Source organism: Equus caballus, chromosome 10 (assembly GCF_041296265.1).
Source record: "Equus caballus isolate H_3958 breed thoroughbred chromosome 10, TB-T2T, whole genome shotgun sequence".
Taxonomy (NCBI): domain Eukaryota; kingdom Metazoa; phylum Chordata; class Mammalia; order Perissodactyla; family Equidae; genus Equus; species Equus caballus.
Window position 1 is genome coordinate 76,204,984 of NC_091693.1, and position 21,881 is coordinate 76,226,864.

General features: G+C 35.6%; 1 protein-coding gene across 10 annotated transcripts in view; it reads right to left on the reverse strand.

Annotated features, from left to right (window-relative positions):
* The window catches only part of TBC1D32 (TBC1 domain family member 32), a 187,842-nt gene that overhangs the window by 22,811 nt on the left and 143,150 nt on the right, over positions 1-21,881 (reverse strand). For 6 of the 10 annotated variants that reach the window (XM_070223689.1, XM_070223691.1, XM_023650995.2 and 3 more), the window contains 5 exons: positions 19,308-19,391; positions 9,282-9,351; positions 6,082-6,197; positions 5,141-5,295; positions 89-229 (listed from right to left, as the gene is read on the reverse strand). In XM_070223689.1, coding sequence (XP_070079790.1) covers positions 89-229; positions 5,141-5,295; positions 6,082-6,197; positions 9,282-9,351; positions 19,308-19,391 — 566 coding nt within the window. Of the gene's footprint in view, positions 1-88; positions 230-5,140; positions 5,296-6,038; positions 6,198-9,281; positions 9,352-16,957; positions 17,167-19,307; positions 19,392-21,881 lie in introns of those variants that run through there. The other 4 variants (XR_011422150.1, XR_011422151.1, XR_011422149.1 and 1 more) reach the window with 3 other exon arrangements.

Sequence of the window (21,881 nt, forward strand, 5' to 3'; positions counted from 1 at the left end):
TGTATTTCCTAAATTTGATGAGAACATAATTTTCTTTAAAGACACTGAGATCTGAGAGTTGAAGAAATACTACTCCCTTACAACTTACTTGTGATGGTGCAAAACCAGACATGTGAAAAGCTGAAAACACAAGGGGTACCTCCGCCTTCAGTAGCATTTCAATGTAGTGAGTGCTGCAAAAATATATCGGATGGGTGCCAGATTTTATAGTCTCATTAGGTAGGTACCTCTGCATAAAGGAGAGAAATTGAGAATTAATGAATATGCAGCTAATTTAAAATAATCAAACAAACTTATCAAAATCTTTTGCTTTGAATTGCTACTTCAAAATTAATGTGGTGGCATAACAAGTTACTGCAAATATTATAATTATGTAAATTAAAAAGTCAGAATGTTTAACACTGTCGAAAGCATAAATCTCAATGAAGGCAGTATGATATATCTTCCAAGACAGAGGAATAAAGTTAACACTTTATAATTTTGGCAACTTCAATCCCTTATGGAACGATGGGGATGGATGTTGCACGAAAGAATAAATAAATGTATGAGTGAGCACATGAGTAGTAAATGCTTTACATTTTAATACTAAAGCTATTTCAATATGCTTACTATCCTGGGCTTTGGCCAAGGATTCTATAACATAAAAAAGTTTTCGTTTGTCAGCTCTTAGAAATATTTGCCTCATTCCTTTTTTCTAAGTAATGTTAACCCAAACCTGAACTTGAGATATTAATAACCGAAACTGGGAGCTCCATAAGAAATTAATCTCTAAAACTGGGGCCAAATGCATAACGCATTCCCAAAGTTCTCAGGCCAACTATTTTATATATATATATAATTTGTATTAATATATCTATTTATATATTATCTATGTGGAGATATATATCCACATATATTTATAACCTTGCATTTTTCAGCAATTTATTCATAAAGTTGGCCATTTTCTCAATTTTGCTCTTAGGCACAGTTCACCGTTACGATGCTCTGTGGCGTTTTAAGGAGTGTTCCTGCAAAGCCACCTTCAAACCACAGTAACTTTTTCTTTAACAAACCATAAAGGAGAAGATGGAATTTTGTGTTAAGAAAAACTGTAAGACTAGCAATTATATCCTATAGACTTATAATAAAAATTGATACTCAGATCTGAAGAATACATTAAGAAACTTCCAGAAAGGAATTTTATGCTCTTACCTTTTCTGGGCAACTCTTATTTTCAAATCTTTTTAATAAAAGAAAGTTAATAATTTTAAAACAAATCAACCTCACATATAACAATTACATAAGAGTTAAAATAAGGAGGATTTCTTTCAACTTTATTGCTTAGCTGCTTTCAAGGATTTAGGTTTGAGTTATATACCAAAATTTCTGAAATCAGTGAGTTGATTTATCAGTGGTTTTTCTGTTTTATCATTCATCATCACAAATGTATATTTGTAGGAATATATATTTTATGATCGGTTCTCAGGGGATAACTCAGAATACACAAAAAAACCATTAATTCTATATACTGATGACTGAAGACACACATAGCATACTACATGGACATCTTGCAGTCAACTTTAGATAGATGTCTAGGACAAAAGGAAAAAAAAAACCTTTCTTTAGAGTAGTTAAAAATAATAGTATGAACTGAGTAAGAATTAGTATCCTTTCTCTTCTTTTGTGAAATATACAATGTGTTTCACTAACGACCATTTGCAGAGTAGAATTAATGATTCTAATAAACATATATAAAAGCAAAAAAATCAACTTATACCTACATAATATTTTAATTTTCAATGAAAACTCAGGTAATAGTTGACTGAATATATGTATAATAGTATAAGAATTGTATGTATAGGAAATAATTCGTATACAGTATCTTTTCTATGTTGCTTTGAAAACAACATATTTAGAGTGGGTTTGTTAAGAGATAGAGACAATAGACTAATCAATTACATTCTCAAAGAAAAAAAGCCATTACTATGTAATGGATTCCCAAAGGTAAGGCAAGAGTTCTTCCACTGTTATAGCTTATACTCTATTGGAAGAAATCACGCTATACTTTTTGGTAACCAACACAGCTCTCAGCACCAAGTCTTGCACAGAGCAGCTACTCAACAAATTACTGACTGAACGACAAGAAGATACTAATGATTGCACATTGTGATCATAGTAAACTCATAATAAAAGTTTTATTAATGGTCTATTAATTGCCATTTCATAACTCTAATTTACAGTAAATAGTGTTCATAAAACCAGATCGACAGCGACAGCTCTGAGCCACATGAATACAACAAAGAATCTTCTGAAACAAATTTTAAATTATGTTTGTTATACTTTTACTGTTTTGATGTATTTTGCTTAGTCACAACTCTCTGAAAGCACGGTAACTCTTAATAAAGGTAATTCTAAATAAAACGCACAATGTAGCATTAAGCAGGACACATGTAGGATAACAGCATTTAATATATTATCTAAGTGCCACATCGACTAATACATAATCTATGCTAAAATTGCGAAAAACATTATCAGTAAAAAGTTTTGGCCTGAGATACACTAGAAAGTGGCATAATATGAAGAAATAACTTTATAAAATAACACTCTGGAGTATTTTACTTTAGTGATTAAAAATGAAAGATATGTGCTTAAAACAAAACATAGTAAGCAGTTTTTGAGTGTTTTTCTTCCACTATAGGGGAAATAATTCTAATGAGTCATTTTATTCCTGATACTAAGAAAAATTCGTTCTATGTTGCTAGACGGAAATTCAATAGAAATAGTGTTAGAAAGAAAAACTCTCCAAACCAATCCAAACTGATCCAATCCAGTCCCATGCAGTCCTCCACTCTAAGGACCCGCGGGCAGATCACGGCCATGCTTTACGGCTGATGCTGCAACGAATCGTGCAGCAGGTGCACCATGCAGAAGGGTGGAGAGAAAACTCTGGAGATATTTTATATAACTCTGATTCCATAACTCTACATACATAAGTCTTTCTCCTCTTAGGAAAAAAGAAAACACATGGGAAAATGGAATCTTCAAATATGAATAAGATTTAAAGTAACAGTAAGAAAAGGAAGGGGTTTTGACACTAGTCCTCTTTCCTGCAAGTGACTGGGCACGTGACTTCCTATTGCTGATGCCTGGCAAGCGGCGTAACAAGTTTGCCGTGACCTGATGGGGAGAAGCGCAAATCCAAACGTACATTCAAGTGACATACTGATGGGGAGAAGCACAAATCCAAACCTACATTCAAGTGCTCTCAGAGTTTTTAACTCTAGCCTCTCTGTATTAAGTCATAATTATTTTATGAGTAAGAGAGGAGTCTGTGTGTATTTGTGTGCGTATATATATACGTGTGTGTGTATATATACATGTATATGTATATGTGTATATACGTGTGTACATACATGTGTATCTGTGTATATATACACACACGTATATATATAAAAAATACATATCCCATGACCTTCCTGTTGAACTATTCCAGTACATTTGAGTATTACTTCGGCCTGATTTATCATTAATGGAGTTTGTTTGTATGTGAATGTAAAATACTTCAGTTTTTATTTCAATTTAATTTGTTCTCCTTTTTCATATGTTTTTATTAACAGACAAGGCATATATATGGTTGTTACTTTCACTATAATTATTATTTGAGATTCGGTATTTCTACATCGAAAGAACTGCTTTTTTGATCTTTCTTAAACTATCTTTTTGGTAACAGCTTTGATGTTAACAATTAGCCAAACTCTGATTCTTGATAAAATTCCATAAAGAATGATTGTTTTATCATTTAGAAAGATTTTTTTCTTAAGAACAATAATGGGAAACAATTAAATCAATATATTAAAGGGTTCTTCTGGTCTAAAAGGCTTCAGAGGATACATTTTTCAAATTAATTTTCTCTCCCTTGAGTAGTCATAGTTTACAAAATTTTGAGAACTTCAATTTAACGTTTCATTATTTCCTGTATTGATTATCTGAGGCCAATGTTTAAAATTTTTTGATGCAATGTGCTTACAACATTTTTAAGAATGCAGAGAATCTAATTTTTTTTTTTTTGAGGAAGATTAGCCCTGAGCTAACATCTGCAGCCAATTCTCCTCTTTTTGCTGAGGAAGACTGGCCCTGAGCTAACATCTGTGCCATCTTCCTCTACTTTATATGTGGGATGCCTGCCACAGCATGGCTTGACAAGCAGTGCGTACTACCGTACCTGGGATCTGAATCCATGAACCCTGGGCTGCTGAGGCAGAACATGCGAAGTTAACCACTGCGCCACCAAGCCGGCCCTAGTTTCCCCAAGCTAGACATCTCAAATGGCAGTAAATAAATAAGTAAAACAAAATAAAGAAACATCAATATATTGAGGGATACAATTACCTCTAAACTGAACTCTGAGATCTCATGCGACAAGTAAAATCTTTTAAAATATGCTATAAAACCTTAATCAAAGCTTATCATAGGGGCCGGCCCCGGGCCGAGTGGTTAAGTTCGTGCACTCCGCTTCAGCTGCCCAGGGTTTCACCTATTCGAATCCTGGGCGCGGACATAGCACCGCTCGTCAGTCAACATTGAGGCAGTGTCCCATATGCCACAACCAGAAGGACCTGCAACTAAGATGTACAACTATGATCCAGGAAGATTTGGGGAGATAAAAGCAGGGAAAAAAAAAAATGATTGGCAACAGTTGTTAGTTTAGGTGCCAATCTTCCAAAGAAAAAATCATAGATTTCCAAAATATTTATGAAATGAGTGTTTTTTTCCTCTATAGAATATGGTTACAATTCAGCTTAATAAGTTATTTTCTTAACTGTAATTTAACCAGAGCTTCTAACAAAGCAACAATTAAAAATATCCATTCTATAGTTCTCTTTTTACATAGATAATTTTATAGTTTACTAAATGACAAGTTTAAAATATAAATTTTATTAATCTTTCATTCAGTTACCATTATTAGGTAGGACACCAAGCATTTGAGAAAATGTCTAATCTATATCTTCAAAGAGAATTAGTCAAAAAGCATTCAGGTTAGAAAATGAACATAAATGATTACAGAGTCCCTACAAACAAAATAATAAGATGCCAATGAATTTAACTAGGATGTGCCTTAACATTTAAAACATTCCTTTAAAAACAGACTAAAATGTCTTACAGAAATATGTAGTCTTGGCAACCAAAGGAAAGCAGAGGTCAGAAGCCTGGAGAACTGCTGAAGAAATCGGAATGTTTTCTCCTTGTTTCCCAACATTATCATGAACAAAGAAGACACAAACCAGTCATGGCCAGCGTAAGTCCCCTGCAGGCAGCCTGAAAACCACAGTTAAGGAACTTTTACAATATTTTGTCTCACAAGATGAAATATAAGAACTCCACAAATATTCATTCCCAGGATCTCTATCAGGAAAGAGATATTAATGATACTTCCCGTTTTGTCTTCAACCGATTTACAAGCTGATGTAAACTTTACTAATAAAAAACTTACCTACACAGTAACTATTTTAATGTACTATTTGCTTCCATGTCCAGTGAAGGCCAAAGGCATTACGAACTGGAGGAAAAACTATCTGCCTTGTGGAAACACATCTGTTCAAGTCATTAACACAACAGTACCATCCTTTCTCTAGTTCAGGTTATCCGCTAAATTACTAGCATAAACAAGTAGAAAAGTCCACACATTCTTAGAATTCAGTAATGCAAATGGTTTGTAGACATTTTTGTCTACAAGTTAAACCCTGTTTCTGAAAAATAACAAATTCAAATAAAATAGATATTTTATTCTTATTCTAGAGTCATTAAATCTAGAATATTCTTATTCTAGATTCACAAACCTATTTTTAAAACTTTCAATGTCTGAAAATATATTGTAATAACTTTATTCAGTTTAAGATTCAGTGAATCAGACTGAACTACTATTCAGTTTAATAAAAGGCATTTTTAAAATACAGAATAAAATACCATAAAGATATAACAAATAAATCACTAATATAGGTTAAAATATTATTTTACTACAAATGCGTTAAAGTACCCCATCAAAGAATTATTAAAGATACATGAAGAAAGCTCCACTACCATGAATCCACTCAAAAAGGATATGAAGAGAAGACCTTACGGGCGCCTGCTGCTGTTTCAGGAATCTCTCACAGTGCTTTAACACCAAGGTGAGATCATTCTCTGCACTGTCTTTTAACAGGTTAAGGAACTTGCCATACCTACATTAAAACCCCACGAAATGTACAAAATGGAAAACGTCAGGCCCTGTTTGCAAACTCAGTTTTCGAAATCCATCAAAGAGCAGTCCTCTTTGAGATCCCAAGGTGCTGAGTTTCCAAATTTCTACTTTTAGCCTAACTATGCAACTCAGAGCACTGAGGAAAGATTAACACTCAACATATATTCCTGGTAATGAGGACACATTTGGATTAGCAGTATTCATCTGGTAAATACTGATTACTTTAAAGGAAAATGAAACAGTAATGAGAGAACCAAATGTAACTACCACAGACAAGCAGTAGATATACGCATATTTCCTCAACCTAACCTAAAACACAGAATGTTGGCAGGTTAGACTGACAGAATGCTAAGTCTAGACGCGACTGTACAGTTCGTCTAGTGCAGTGGTTCTCAACAGGAGAGGCACTTCCCCCAGGGGCCACCTTGGAAATTTCCGGGGCCATTTTAGATTGTCATAGGAACTGAGGGCACTACTGGCACTTAGGTAAATGACTGAGGGTCAGGAAAGTAGACATGGGACAGTCCCACACAATAACAACTTGCAACGTCCTGCCTGATATTTGAATAGATGAAAAAGCTATTTCTAATTATCTGAAACTAATTCTGTTTTATATAAAATCTCATAAAATGTTCCTCCTATATTTTTATTATACACTTAATGCAACGATGTGTAAATCAAGGAAACATAGCACTTTTGTTTCATTTGAAGACTTACTACTTTTTTTTTATTGTGGTAACATTGCTTTATAACACTACATAAATTTCACGTGTACATCATTATATTTCAATTTCTGTGTAGATTACATCCTGTTCACCACCCAAAGACTAACTATAATCCATCACCAAATACACGTGCCCAATCACACCTTTCACCCTCCTCCCTCCCCACTTCCCCTCTAGTAACCACCCATCCAATCTCTGTCTCTATGTGTTTGTTTATTGGTTTTATCTTCCACTTATGAGTGAGATAATATGGTATTTGACCTTCTCCCTCTGAATTATTTAGCCTAGCATAATACTCTCAATGACCATCCATGTGGACAAATTGTTGGATGTCATCATTTCTTTATTTTTTTTTTTTTGAGGAAGATTAACCCTGATCTAACTACTGCCAGTCCTCCTCTTTTTGCTGAGGAAGCCTGGCCCTGAGCTAACATCTGTGCCCATCTTATTCTACTTCATATGTAGGACGCCTACCACAGCATGGCGTGCCAAACGGTGCCATGTCCGCACCCAGGATATGAACAGGCGAACCCCCGGCTGCCAAGAAGCGGAACGTGCGCACTTAACCGCTGTGCCACCGGGCCGGCCCCAGATATCATTTCTTATGGCTGAGTAATGATTCCATTGTGTAAATGTACCACATCTTCTTTATCCATTCATCCTTTGATGGGCAGCTAGGTTGCTTCCAAGCCTTGGCTATTGTGAATAATGCTGTGATGAACATAGGGGTGAATGTATCTTTATGCAATCGTGCTCTCATGTTCTTTGGATAAATATCCAGCAGTGGAACAGCCAGATCATATGGCAGTTCTATTCTTAACTTTTTGAGGAAACTCCATACGGTTTCCATAGTGGCTGCACCAGTTTGCACTCACACCAGCAGTGTATGAGAGTTCCCTTGTCTCCACATCCTCTTCAACACTTGTTGTTTCCTGTTTTGTTAATTACAGCCATTCTGACTGGAGTGAGGTGCTGTCTCATTGTAGTTTTGATTTGTATTTCCCTGATAGTTAACGATGTGGAACATATTTTCATGTGCCTGTTGGCCATGCATACATCTTATTTGGAGAAATCTCTGTACAGATCTTTTGCCCATTTTTTAATTGGGTTGTTAGTTTTTTTTGTTGTTGAGATGTATGAATTCTTCATATATTTTGGATATTAACCCCTTACCAGATCCATGGTTTGCAAATATCTTCTCCCAACTGTTAGGTTGTGTTTTTGTTTTGTTGATGGTCTCCTTTCCTGTGCAGAAGCTTTTTATTTTGATGTAGTCCCATTTGTTTATTTTTTCTATTGTTTCCCTTGTGAAGCCTTACTAGACTTGTTCACCATTTTGGAAAGTCACTTTGCCAGTGGCAGCACTCTTGCAGTACGTGAAGTACCTTAATAAAATCAGTCTCTATTGGTAGCTGCCACAGTCATAATGATTCTATATTGGTGCCAGCTATGTCTTACACTGTAATTGTATACAAACATTTCATTATAAATCACTTCCCATTTATTTCTTACCAATAAGATACTACATTGAATTAGAAAAATATGTGACTAGCCTCTTATATTATCTATAAATTCCATTTCAGAATAGAAATAGGACACTACAAAAGAAAAAGCACGTATAGGGTCACAAAGCATAATCAATGAGTTAGACGCTCTGTGTAATATAGGTGGGCGAGCCAGAATTACTATCACACTTTTCATTATAATGCTATGAATTTACAAAAAGTCGTTTTTTTTAAACAGTTTTCACATTATCTTTTTTACACTTGATTCGGAAGATGACCCTTCAGAACAAGACTGTCAAGATTCTCATTTAATGAGCAAGAAGGGGCGGCGGGGGTCCAAGGACTTAGTCCTTAACTCTCAGTCTGCTGTTTACCTTGCCCATTTCCTTTGAAACTTACAATTTGAGTACTAAAAATTCAAACTACCATAATTGCTTTATCCATTTTAACTTCTACATCTGTTCTTAAGGTACTTTTGAACTCATCCCCATAGCTTGACAATTAAAACTAATCATATTGTATAAAATGGTATGATTGTGCTACCAATGTGCTGATTTTTTCAATGTTATTTTTGGAAAAAACCTGATAGTCATAGAGGCTCAAATACACTGTAATTAGCCTCTGAAATAATAATGAACCGTAACTGATTTATGCACAGAGGTAATTTAATCAAGTGCCAATATCCCTGAAACAAAGTTATTATTTTCTGAATGATAAACTCTGCATTTAAAATGTACAAAATAGTTGGTTGTTAAACTAAATACTACTAAGCACATATCAAGCAGATAAAACAAATTTAGAAATGCACAAGGGAGATATTTCCCTATGATATACCTGACAGTCATTTTAACACCAAGCTGCTGCATAGATGAAAGACTTTCGTTCTTCACATTTGCATCAGTGGCTAAAAACAATAGGAAACTGGGTTATAAAAATGTATAAAATTCTGCATAAGAATCACATTTTAATTGAAAATTGATGAAAGCAATATTTTACATATTTTAATGTGAATTTTGAAAACTGATGAATTTGTTCATTTAAGAGCTGTCAGTTATAGTTTCAAAGAAATTAACAGGAAACTTTTTATAAATAATGTTTATTCCTATAAAAAGCATTTAAAAGCATATTAAATACACAACAAGTAATTATAGTTTTAAAGCAATCTATTTTTACTTTGTTCTCAGAACACAAAAGCTGTTAACCCCAAAATGGTCTAGAATATTGTACTTTCATGAAGCAATGCATATATAAGACTTTGAATTACAAATACATATAAGTATGGCTGTTTACTTCTTACAGATTTAAACATGAGTGTCAGGAAGGAATGAACAGTATTCTCCTTATAATGTATAACAATGTATGAGGGTGGAGTGAACAAGTTTCTTCCTACAGACGGATTTTCCTTGTGAAGTAGGAATTGTGATCATCTAGCAAAGTGAAGAAGGGGTCGTCCAGTACAGTGGACTAGAGGAGAGGGTGCAAGTTTGGATTAGTCCCTGAGAAAAGTGGATGACCCACCTAACAGTGAACAGTCAAAAGATCACTAGATAGCACTGAGGGTCTAGTTGAATCTTTCAATTTTTGCTGAAGAAATTGTAGTGTGCCTACACACACACACACACACACAATTAGGCAAAGTAGGCAAAATCACATAGTTATCTAGTGGTAGAGAGGACCAAAAGTTATGTTTTCTGAATTCCATCTTAGTAGTTCTTTTTTCCTCCCATTACACAGTGGTGCATCTCATACTATCAATATAATCTACTTAACTCATGGACTCATTCATTCCATTTAATAAATCCTTTCTGATAAAGTAAGTGTGGAACACCATGCTAGAAGCTATGGGGGATAAAAGATAAGTCATACATCATGCCCTAAAAGAACTTTCCATGTAGTATCAGAGATAAAATTCGTATATAGATAACTCTGATAAAGATGTTTTAAAGCGCTAAGTGGAAAAAGAATGGTACAGATAAAGTGTTATGTGAATTCAGAAAAAGGAGAGATTAGGAAGAAGTGGCACTTAAACTGAACCTTAAAATATGGGTAGACTTGAGATCTGCAGAGATAGGGAATAACAAATTAAACATCACTGTGATCAACCATCTACCCTTTGGACAAGCAATAATTCATCTTTTAGCGCACTTAGAGTCAAGGTAACCCACTTTAGCTTGCCTAGGACTTTCACGGTTTTAGTATTGAAACTCTCATGCCGCAAGAGCTCCTCACAGTGCCAGGCAAATCAGACTGGTTGGTCACCTAACTAGAGTGGTAATTTTCTTAAAGAAACAAAAATACATGAGTACTCAGTTAATTTCTTGATAAGCTACACGAGTTTTACTTATTTAGATGAGAACACAATCTTAGCTATATTGTTACATTTTGCCTATAATGACAGCGGTTAAGCTATAGTTTATATAGCTTAGAATTCCTTGCTATTTATAACTTTTACTGTGTTAATAGATGTACCTTCCATCCTTAGGGGAGAAGGAAACCAGTTTCACACTTCTAGCAACAAAGGTTAAGCAAGGGAGACTATTCAATGTCTTCTCCAGATCTTTCAAACTGGAGTGAAGATGGAATTTTTTGCCCCCTATTAATCACGGGGCTATGAGGTGCCCTACGTCTCCAGTAGGGAGGAATAAATCCAACATGCAAGGAGAGGGAGAGACAGAGAAAGGAGATGGATTGCTGAGAACAGCTTTACCCCATTTGCATGAGCCAATGATTCTGCCTCTTTCTGCTTAGACAAAAGAAAAAAAGTTTGATTTGTGTTTCCATCACTTGTTACCAAAAACACATATAACATAAATTATTCTCACGCTCACAAAATTATGGTCAATTTTTTAAACTATTAATCATCATTCATAATTTCAAGTTCTTAGTCCTAACAGCATTTTTTTAATTCAACCATGATTTAAGCACAACTTTACCAATGTCCACTACAACACGGTCAGGTTACATTCACGTGGGTAGTGACCAGGAAATTCTTTTTGTTTCAGAACCTGAATTTGTCCCTGGTGACCCTATATTTTATGATTAATATATTTTAGTTTCCAAAGTTTAAATAACGTCTAAAACGTTAGTGCTATAGTGTTGGTGACATTGGCTGATTTTGCAGAATTTAAATAGTTTCAATAATACAAACATTCTGACTGTATATATTCCTATAGCCATGGAATAGACCTACCTCCTATCAACCATCATAATATGACATAATGACAAGATTGATTTTTATAAACTATTGCCAGAATAACTTTTTTTTAAGGTATACTTTTTGGTGAGGAAGATTGGCCCTGAGCTAACACCTGTCACCAATCTTCCTCTTTTTTCTTTTTTTTCTCCCCAAAGCCCCAGCACATAGTTGTATATCCTAGTTGTAGGTCATTCTAGTTCTTCCATGTAGGATGCCACCACAGCATGGCCTGATGAGTGGTGTGTAGGTCCCCACCCAGGAGCCAAACTGGCAAACCCTGGGCCGCCAAAGTGGAGCACGTGAACTTAACTACTCAGCCATGGGGTCAGCCCTTGCCAGAACAATTTTAAGTTAGATTAGATGATAATACTTAAAATTCTAGTACATATCAAATTGCGTTATTAAACATGAGAAATATTTATCTTCATTAATATATAGATCTGTATGCTTGTAGTAATACTACGTTTCCCTCCTGGAAAGTATAATATACATAGATATCTTAACAGTAGAGGAGGAGTGTGCAGTGGGCTAAGGGTGCTAAGAATGGGTATTCCCGATGTCATGTGTTCTACAGATCAGGGTGGCTTCTACCAGAAGATGCTGACCTTCATATCATGAAGGATGGAATAAAAGTTAAGGATCAAGGTGAGAGAAGTTGCCCAAAGGGACTATGATACTGAATGCCATATGAGGTCTAGGTTCTTAGTTATTCCATGTGGAAGGAAAGAGTCCTTCCAGAGTGGTCTGGCTATCAGGCCTGAGAAGAGTGCTTTAACTTTTCTGGAGTTGTACAAATAATTTTGCAGATTTATTCCCTCTCTAAAAGCTTATAATTCTGTATCTTCAGAGTAAAACTTAACTCTGCAGATTTCAACAAACAATGGTTCCCAATTATGGATGTACATCAAAATCCTCTGAGGAGCTGTTTAAAAGTAAAGATAAACAGACTCTACTCCAGACAAGTGAATCAGATTGCTGAGGGTGAATGTCCAGTCATTTGTATTTTTAAAGAACTTTCCACCTTATTTCTTGTGCACTGAAGTTGAGATCAAACTTAAAGGAATAAAAGTTTATATATAGTTAAATTGGACAATGATACTCTACTACACAAATTTCACTTTAAAGAATGTACTAGTTAAATCTTCATAAAGGCTTTTAAATGAGGATATATGGAGATATTAAGCATACCAAAAACAAATATCCACTCAAAAAAAAAATCACTAGGGGCCAGCTGGTGGTGTAGTGATTAAGCTCACAGTGTTTTGCTTCGGGTGGTCCAGGGTTCTCAGGTTTGGATCCCAGGCGCAGACCTAGCACCACTTGTCAAGCCACACTGTGGTGGTATCCCACACAAAACAGGAAGATTGGTGACAGATGTTAGCTCAGGGCTAATCTTCCTCACACACACACACACACAGAAAACTACTAATATGAAATAGACATAGATAACTTTAGGGTAAATAAAATCCCATTGGAAAAAAAAAGTATAAGATATAAAAAGGAGGAATGAAGATGTCAGAAAATGATTTAGGGATAGATGTCAGAAAATGATTTACGGATATATACCAAAGGAGATGCTTCTGTTTTAAACTTGTGTTTGATATAGAATATGACAACCTGACAAGTAGAAATGGATCTTGGACTACAAAAGTTCAGTGACATAATCTTTTGTTACACACAACCCAAACTAAACATAATTTATGAAGCAGGAATTAAAATCTTCAGAAATTAAACAAAATTGATGGGGCAAAATAGTCAGACTACGTAATATTCAATGATAAAAATGGATGTCTTCAGGGGACTCTGATGGATCACTGGTAACCAGTAACTCACTGAAGTGGGTACAACAGTGTGCAAGACACACAATAGGTGCTTAATAAACACTGAGTGAATGAATGAGTAGATGAATGAATAAATGAATGAACACACATCCAATGAACAACCAAAAACTGTGCTTTACATATCAAACAAAGCAAAGTGGAGATAGAAATAGATATGGACTTAAAAATATTTTCTGTATACTGAAATCAAATGACAAATAGATGATATAACTCCCACTCCCTGGAGTTACTAGGAAAAACATAATGAAATAAGTTGTTGAAACTTATTTTGGTTGACATCCAAAGGACAGTTGTCAACCAAAGGACACCTGTAGCATCATACTTAACCTACTTACTTAACAACGCCTAATGCAATCCCAGCATTAATATGAAATTAACTATTTGAAATAACCAATCATTTTAATTATAAATATAATAGTCTTAGAACGAAATGAGTTGAAAAAACTTACTTATTACTGAAACCACTCACTCTGGTAATGCATTCTGTTCTCTCTTTGGTTTGCAAAGCTAGCACAAAGCAGCGGTAGAAAAATTAAATCTATTCTGCATGACACTTGGCTAATGATGTAGAAAAAAATAAATTTTCAGAAGAGTAAAGAATTTCTCCACTGGAGCACAAATCCGTGGTGGGAGAAGCAGTTACTGATTGGCTGTTCACTGACTCTCCTGAAGCCCCGCTGGATCTGCTTCCAAGTCAGAGAATTGTCACCACCCAAAGAGATCAACTGGTCAGTACACTTCCTCCCACCTCCTTCCTTCCTTCCCCAAAGCCAGTCTGCAGGTTCTGTTCCTTCTTTTCGACATGTGATTGTATCTACCCATTTTATTTAATTCTTCCTGACATAAAATTCAATTCCTTGTGACCCAGCTACTATGAGAGTCTCAGTCTCCTAATTGGTACAGTCAGCCTTATTTTGGAAAAAGCATTTCTCTCTTCATGCCTTTGATTATGTGATTACGCCCTCTCCTCTTTCTTTCAGTTGTAACAGCCCAGGAGGCAGTGCTACTGCCACTCCTTCTGGTCTACCATGGTTTCCTCCTCTTATCTTCCAACATGGCACCTGTCAACATGGATCACTCTTTCCACTGAATACCTGTGGCACTTACAACAAAACCCCTCCTTTGACAATAACCCAATTCAAATAGCATAAAGCCCCAAGCACATTGCCTGAAACGAAGTAGCCAGCTGAAAAATGTCAGTTTTCCTTCATGTCCTTATTTTCTATCTTACTATATGCTGCAATTTACCTCAGTCATCATTTTAGGCGTATGCCTTATTTCCCCTCCTGGAGGACAGGGTCATTCATATTATATACCTCCTTGCAATTATCAAGCATACTCACAAACATGCTCCATAAATATAAGATGGAAAAGAGTATATTTGCTGAATAGTCAAAGAAAGTATAAAAGATGTTTAACTGTATATAACAGGTGTAAAAATATTTTAATAGTCAAAAGGTGAAACAATACAAGATTTTATGATATTTTTTCTAACTGTTTAGTGAACAACATAAAGAGAAAAGGAATAAAATTAAAATATCTGATAACTTGAAAGTACTACTTAATTTATCATTTCAAAGAAGCAATTCCAGTAGGAAAAAATCCCCAACACGTTCCAGGGAATTGAGCGGACAAAGAATTAATGTCTGTTAAGATTTGGAAAGATATCTGTATGGATTTACAAACTGCAAATGTGCAGAACTTTGTTCATTCCTCCTTTCTTTAAGGGGATAAACAGCCAAACTAATTTGATTTTTCCAGATTTGCAAATTTTATAATGGACTGAAATCCTGAGGGAGCTAACAACAGATGGATGATTGTGTTCTTCTAATTTCAGCTACCTTAGGGTTTAGCGAGCTGTCATTTTTAAAAAGACAATCAATTTCTCATTCCAGGAAACACAGAAAAACATTGAATATATCTATTCACTGTTTGCTTTGAAACATCTTTTATATCAAAACATGGTGTTTCTTTATTTAAAGTAAATAGAGTAAAATTTTATAATAGCAAACCATTGTTCCACCAGCGAAAAAATAAATGATAAAGGATGGGGATATCTAAAGCTATGGAAAGAAAACAATACTAGCAACAAGCTTACCATATCATAATAATAAATAGTAAGCAGTCAATCAACAGGAAGCCACTTTATTTTTGGCTGTATCCCAAAACTCCAGTGGATAGTTGTTCAGCTGGAGTCTTTAAAGAATTCAAATTCACATTCAGAGTTTATCTGCCTGGATGATATATTCAACAAAGCTAACATGAGATCTCCCTCAGCGTAATTTAGAAATATAACAGAGGACGGTAAAATGTGTGCACACTGAGCAGTCTTGCTGAACATTTAGATAATATAGAATATAGTGTTTATTTTAGATTATCGACAGAAAATTTGAACCAATAGAACAACATGCCAAGGAAAGCTTAGATACTGGAGATTATACTGAAGACTGGAGAGAAAGCCACTCTGGCCATGCTAATCTCCACGATGACCACTTCTTACTTATTTTCTCTCTTACTCACAGATTTGATAATTAATCCGTGCATGTTTTTCACATATATTTTTAGGTTCATTCATAAAGTTGTAATTTCCTTCACAAACGCTTTTCTTCAAAATTCTCTTCACAATTTCTGTTTTCTTTCCTCCGTATTTCAGTTTCCTAATTTTAAATGTGATAATTATACCCACTTCAGAGAGCAGCTGTAAGGTTGAATGACATAATGCACATTGAGTGCCTCAGACACTAACTCACAAATGCTCAATAGGTATCAACGCCCTTTACCCAAATTCCTGTTAAATGCTACCTTGTATTTTCCTCTCATTTGTTTCATTTTCTTATGTTCCCTTTCATCCCTTTTCCAAATCTGCATTAGATGGCACTACGTGTAATTAGGTATATGTTCATATGTATATTTGTAAATGCCAGTATATTTAGAATTGTACAAATGTATTTACATGAATATAGATGCTTCCATAACAGTATATTTAATTCAATAAAAATATATCAAATGCTATATTAAAGATACAAAGGAGTTTGAGATCTAATGGAATAATTTAAACTAGCCATATACAATATAATAAATATCAAAATGTTAGTTTAAAGTGAATGAATAGGAGCACAGAGGAGGAAATTCTGCTCAGGAGTAAGAGGGTAGGTGACATTCCAGCTGCAACTTTACAGTTGAGTTGGACATTATCCTATGGGTGTCACAGGGAGGGAAAATTTTATCCAGAAGGAAAAGCAGGAGCGAGGAGCTAGTGAGGTGAACACACAGGATGTGTTTACGCACTGGTGGGTAATGGGGCTAGAAAGATAGGCTGGCAGACCAGAAGCACTTTTTTAAAATTTTTCCTTTTATGGAGGTACGACATGTGGTGTCTAACTTGATAACATATTTGGATGATGGTTTCTTCCACAAACAGAGAAGTTACATCATCCTTATGAGGAAGAGGGGCTCTATTATCACGATAATCTGTTATCATGAGCCTGTGCCACCTCCCTGCTGTCTTCACCATCTCTTCATTCACCGACCCCAGAGTACAGGAGACTCACTTCTGACAAATTTCAGTTCTCCTTGAGCAGTTCTTACTTGATCCTTTACACAGGTACTAAAATAATCTTCCTAAGACAGATAAATGGAGTGAAGCTTCTGCTCAGAAATCTTAACTGGTTTCCTCTAACGCCTATTAAAATGAAGAGAAACTGATTAACACAGTACATAAAGCCCTCTTCCTTCATTCTTTCATCTATTCTTTCTTTTATTTGTCGAATATTTATTGACACTGTTATTCTAGGTGCAGAGGATACAATAGGTAAGACACAGAAACTACCCTAGAGGAGTTTACTGTAACGTGAAGAATTACACATTAAGTCAGAATAGGAGAAAGACATGACAGAGATGAGTATTGACTTTACATACCAAGCTGATGAGTTAGCAATTTATATTTCCAGCCTACACCTTTCCCCTAAATTCCAGATTCAAATATCCAGTATGTAAGAAGCATGTCTACTTAAATGTATAATAAGTATTCAATATTAACATAAAACCAAGCTCCTAATCTCCTTTTTCAAATCTATTCCTCTCCCATTCTTCTCCATCTCAGTGTACGATAATCCCCATCCTCCCAGTGGCTCAGATCAATAACTTAAGAGTCTTCTTTGATTCCTCCCTTTGTCTTACACCCCATATTCAATCTTTAGCCAATTCTGTTGGCCCTATCTTCAAAATAAATCCAGAATCCACCTACTCCTCACCATCTCCACTGACATCCCCGTCCAAGCCATTAGCATTGTTCATCTGGATCTCTTCATTAGTCTTCCAACTCATCTCCCTGCTGTAGCCCTTTGTCCTTCTTCAATCTTTTCTCAATACAACAGCCATAGTGATTTTAAAAATGTAAACCAGAGCACATCACTCCTATGTTCAAGACCCTTCAACGACTTTCAAAACTCTATATCATCCTCTCCTCTCTGACTTCAACACCAACAATTCTTCCCCCTTACTCCATTTCAGCCATACTAGTGTCCTTCCTGGTCACTTGCTGAAATTCTCTTTCCCTGAAAATATCTATATATCCCACTTCTGCTAGTCTGAACATTATTTAATATTATAACACTCGTTCCCAACTAGCACTCCCGAGACCCCTTCCCTGCCTTGCATGTCTCATTTACCACCATACCATTTGACATACTGAATCTTTTACTTATTTGTTTCTTGTCTGTGTTCCTACCAGAAGGTAAACGTTATGAAGGCAAGAATTTTGGCCTTTTGTTCACTGCTGTGTCCGAATGCTTAGAAAAGTTCTATTACGTAGTAGAAGCCAATATCCATTTGTTACATAAATGAATATGTATGGGGTGGGCGGAGTTGGCAGTGCTGCTAATAGTTAGTGTTCCTGAAAAATAAACATGAGGCATGGAAAGAAAGAGGTGATGCTAGAGAGGAAGAAAGAGGAAGAATAATGTAAGATCTTGGGTATCACAGTAAAAAGCTTAGGCTTCTATGCATGGCCAATGGTGAACTAATGGGTAGAGGAATGAGTGGGTCAGATTTGTGCTCTAGCAGCAGCACGAAGGACGCTTTTAAAGAGAAATCAGACTCTAATTAAAGACACCAGGAAAAGAGGCTGCTGCAATACCCTAGACAAGAAGTAATAGTGGCCTGGACCCAACAGAAAGAAGAGCAGAGATTGATATAAGTAGATAAATTTAACATGGTTTAGTGATCGGAAGGGAAATGTGGACTCAATGTTGATCATTCCTCAGTTTCTAGCTTAGACAGACAGTAGATGATTGTACTGCTCACCAAAACAAACAATATAGGAGGAGGATGTATATCAATAAGATATGATGAGGTGAGGTTCCTGTAGGGCATTTCGAGTTTGAGGGTTTCCGTAGCACCTCCAGGTGAGGTTTACCTATTAAGCAGCCAGAAATATGAGAACGAAGCTTACAGTAGATCTTTGAGTAGACGATGTGAATTTAGAAGTCACCAATATATGAGGTAGGTAAAATATACGAGCAGATGAGATCATTAGGGGATAGTGGATAAAATCAGAAGAGTGAAAGACATTGTCTTAAGGAAAAACAACTTTTAATGGGTAGATAGGAAAAAGGAGCTCAAACAGGAGTTAGAAAGTTATAATGAAACCCAGACATTTGCACAGAAGAGACTGAAAGATATCTGGAATGCACATGGCACCAAGTGAGAAAGTTTTAGAATGAGAAACATGGTGCATATTTGTAACCTAATTACACATCTCTATGAAATATTATCCATTTGCACACTGAGCACTTTTCAAGATTCAAAATGTTTAAAATGTACCTGTATATTCCACCGAGGGGAAGTAGCATTCAGATGGACTTTCAGAGAGATGAAGCACAAATTTTTCAAGTAACTCTACTAAAGCTGTAATAAACAAGAGAATAATTAGGATATTAAAGGTCAAGAATAATACATGATAACACATCTTTAAATTACAAACTAGCAGATAAAAGTCATCTGAACTTCTTCACAGTTATGCTCTTAAGGGGTCCAAATCAAAACACATAATATTTTAATATTCATAACAATGTTTCTGATGTAAATTAAATTTTAATAGCTACACTGAGAACCTATTCAGCGTAAAACTGGAAAAGAATCATCTGTTATCTTTAGATCCTCTAAGGACTACTTCAGAATTTGCTAAATGATTTTAATACAGAAAGAAAATTATCACTAATTAGGCTATAATATCTTATCATCATTATTCACACATACAGAAAAAAAAATTACGTGAACTCCAAGGTCAGGATCAACACATAGCTCATGTTCCTTTCAAATTCAGGACATAGTATGTGTTTTATATACTTTCCAACTGATGGTATCTGTTCAAGGCAACCAGATCAAAAGTAGGCTTGCCAGGGGCTGTGGGGAGGGAGGACGAAGAGGTGGAGCAACGATTTTCAGGGCAGTGAAACTCTTCTGTACGACACTATAACGGTGGATGCACAGCATTAAACATTTGTCAAAATTCATAGAATGTACACCACCAAGAGTGAACCCTAATGTAAACTATAAGCTTTGGATGATAATGATGTGTCAAGGTAGCTTCATCGATTGTACCAAGGGTACCACTCTGGCGTGAGATGCTGATAGTGGAGGAGGTTCTGCATGTACAGGGAGAGGAGGTGTACAGGAACTCCTTATACTTTCCACTCAATTTTGCTGTGGACCTAAAATTGCTGGAAAACACTAAAGTTTTCTAATTGTAGAAAAAGTTGAAAAAGATGCCTTTCTGTCAATGGAATAGGAGAGATTGAGTCATTAAAAAAAAAGTAAGCTTTCTCTGTCTGGCTTAGAAGGGATAAATGATTCTTTTCTGGCCTGGATTGATAATGCCACTCCGTTTGCATACATTACCTCGAAATGGATATAACCAGGTGGATTATAATTAATATGAAATCTAGAAGTATTTTGCTAAAAAGGAATACTTCTATAGAGTGATATGCTTATACATATGGCAAGTAAGCTTTAGGCATCTTTTAAAATCATGCCCTAGTTACATTCAAGATACTATGAACTATATTAATTGAATGGACCCTTTTTCACATCCAAGTCCATTTTAAGCACATAATTCATGAAGGAAAATCACTGTTCAACATGTGAAAAATGTAAAAAACAGGAATAACATATGCTTTCCAACAACTGTAGCTCTGACAAGCTACATCTCACAATATTTTAATGGCTTAAGATAAAAATAAAAATTTTTATTCATTGAACTCTTACTTATATTGTGATTTCAAACTGAAATAAGATGACCATTAAAAAGTACGAGAACGCAATAGTCGAGGGTCAGAAAGGACTTGGTATTGCAGATTAAACTTATAATTGTTCAGACTGGTTCTATCTTCACATGCAGAGGCACAAATTCTCTCACTATAATTAATTCTCATTTTAGCACAACCATATGTTTGCTAATGTTATGCATTTAAGTAAAGTGCTTGAGTTAATGGGAAAAGTCACAGCATACTGCTAAGTAATTCTTTGAATCTTATGCCTGAAATCATGCTTAGCCATCAGACAGACAGTGAAACACACTTCAGTGAATTGAGAAAATTCTTCATCACATCTGTGAAGAAGCTAAACACAATATGATTTGAAACTTATGAGTCACCAGACTAATTGCAGACTGCAAAGCACACTGTTTTCCAGCAAGTACTGATTTTGAAATATGAAATTATGTTATTAAATCAATATATTAGAGGCTTACAGATAAAGTACTTCTATACTTAATATGCAAAAGCGACATCACTGAACTACCTGAAGAAGGTTCTGGATTTCTACTGATTTCAATATATTCATTTTGCCCAGCAACCCTTATGAACAGCACCATGCATTTCCAAATATTTTGATGGATAGGCCATAGTCGTGGAACCATGCTAAAAACTGATTTCCATATGGCAGTTGAACCTGTGTCAACAATCTCCTTGCCTCATTCCTCTAACCGAATGTAAGTGTAGCTGAATTGCACAATTACTAGAGGGGCTATTTATCTCAGTATTACCAACCACTTCACTCACTGTCAAGTCACTGAAAATTCCATTATCTGTAACTCAAGGAAATTAATTCATGTTGTGAAACACTTTTTTTTTTTTTGAGGAAGATTAGCCCTGAGCTAACATCCACCACCAATCCTCCTCTTTTCGCTAAGGAAGACTGGCCAGGAGCTAACATCTGTTCCCATCTTCCTCTGTTTTATGTGTGGGATGCCTGCTGCAGCATGGCTTGCTAAGTGGTTCATATGTCTGCGCCTGGGATCTGAACTGGCCAACCCTGGGCCGCCAACGGGGAACGTGCAAACTTAACTGCTGCGCCGCCGGGCCGGCCCCGTGAAACACTTCTTCATGAAAAGGAAGA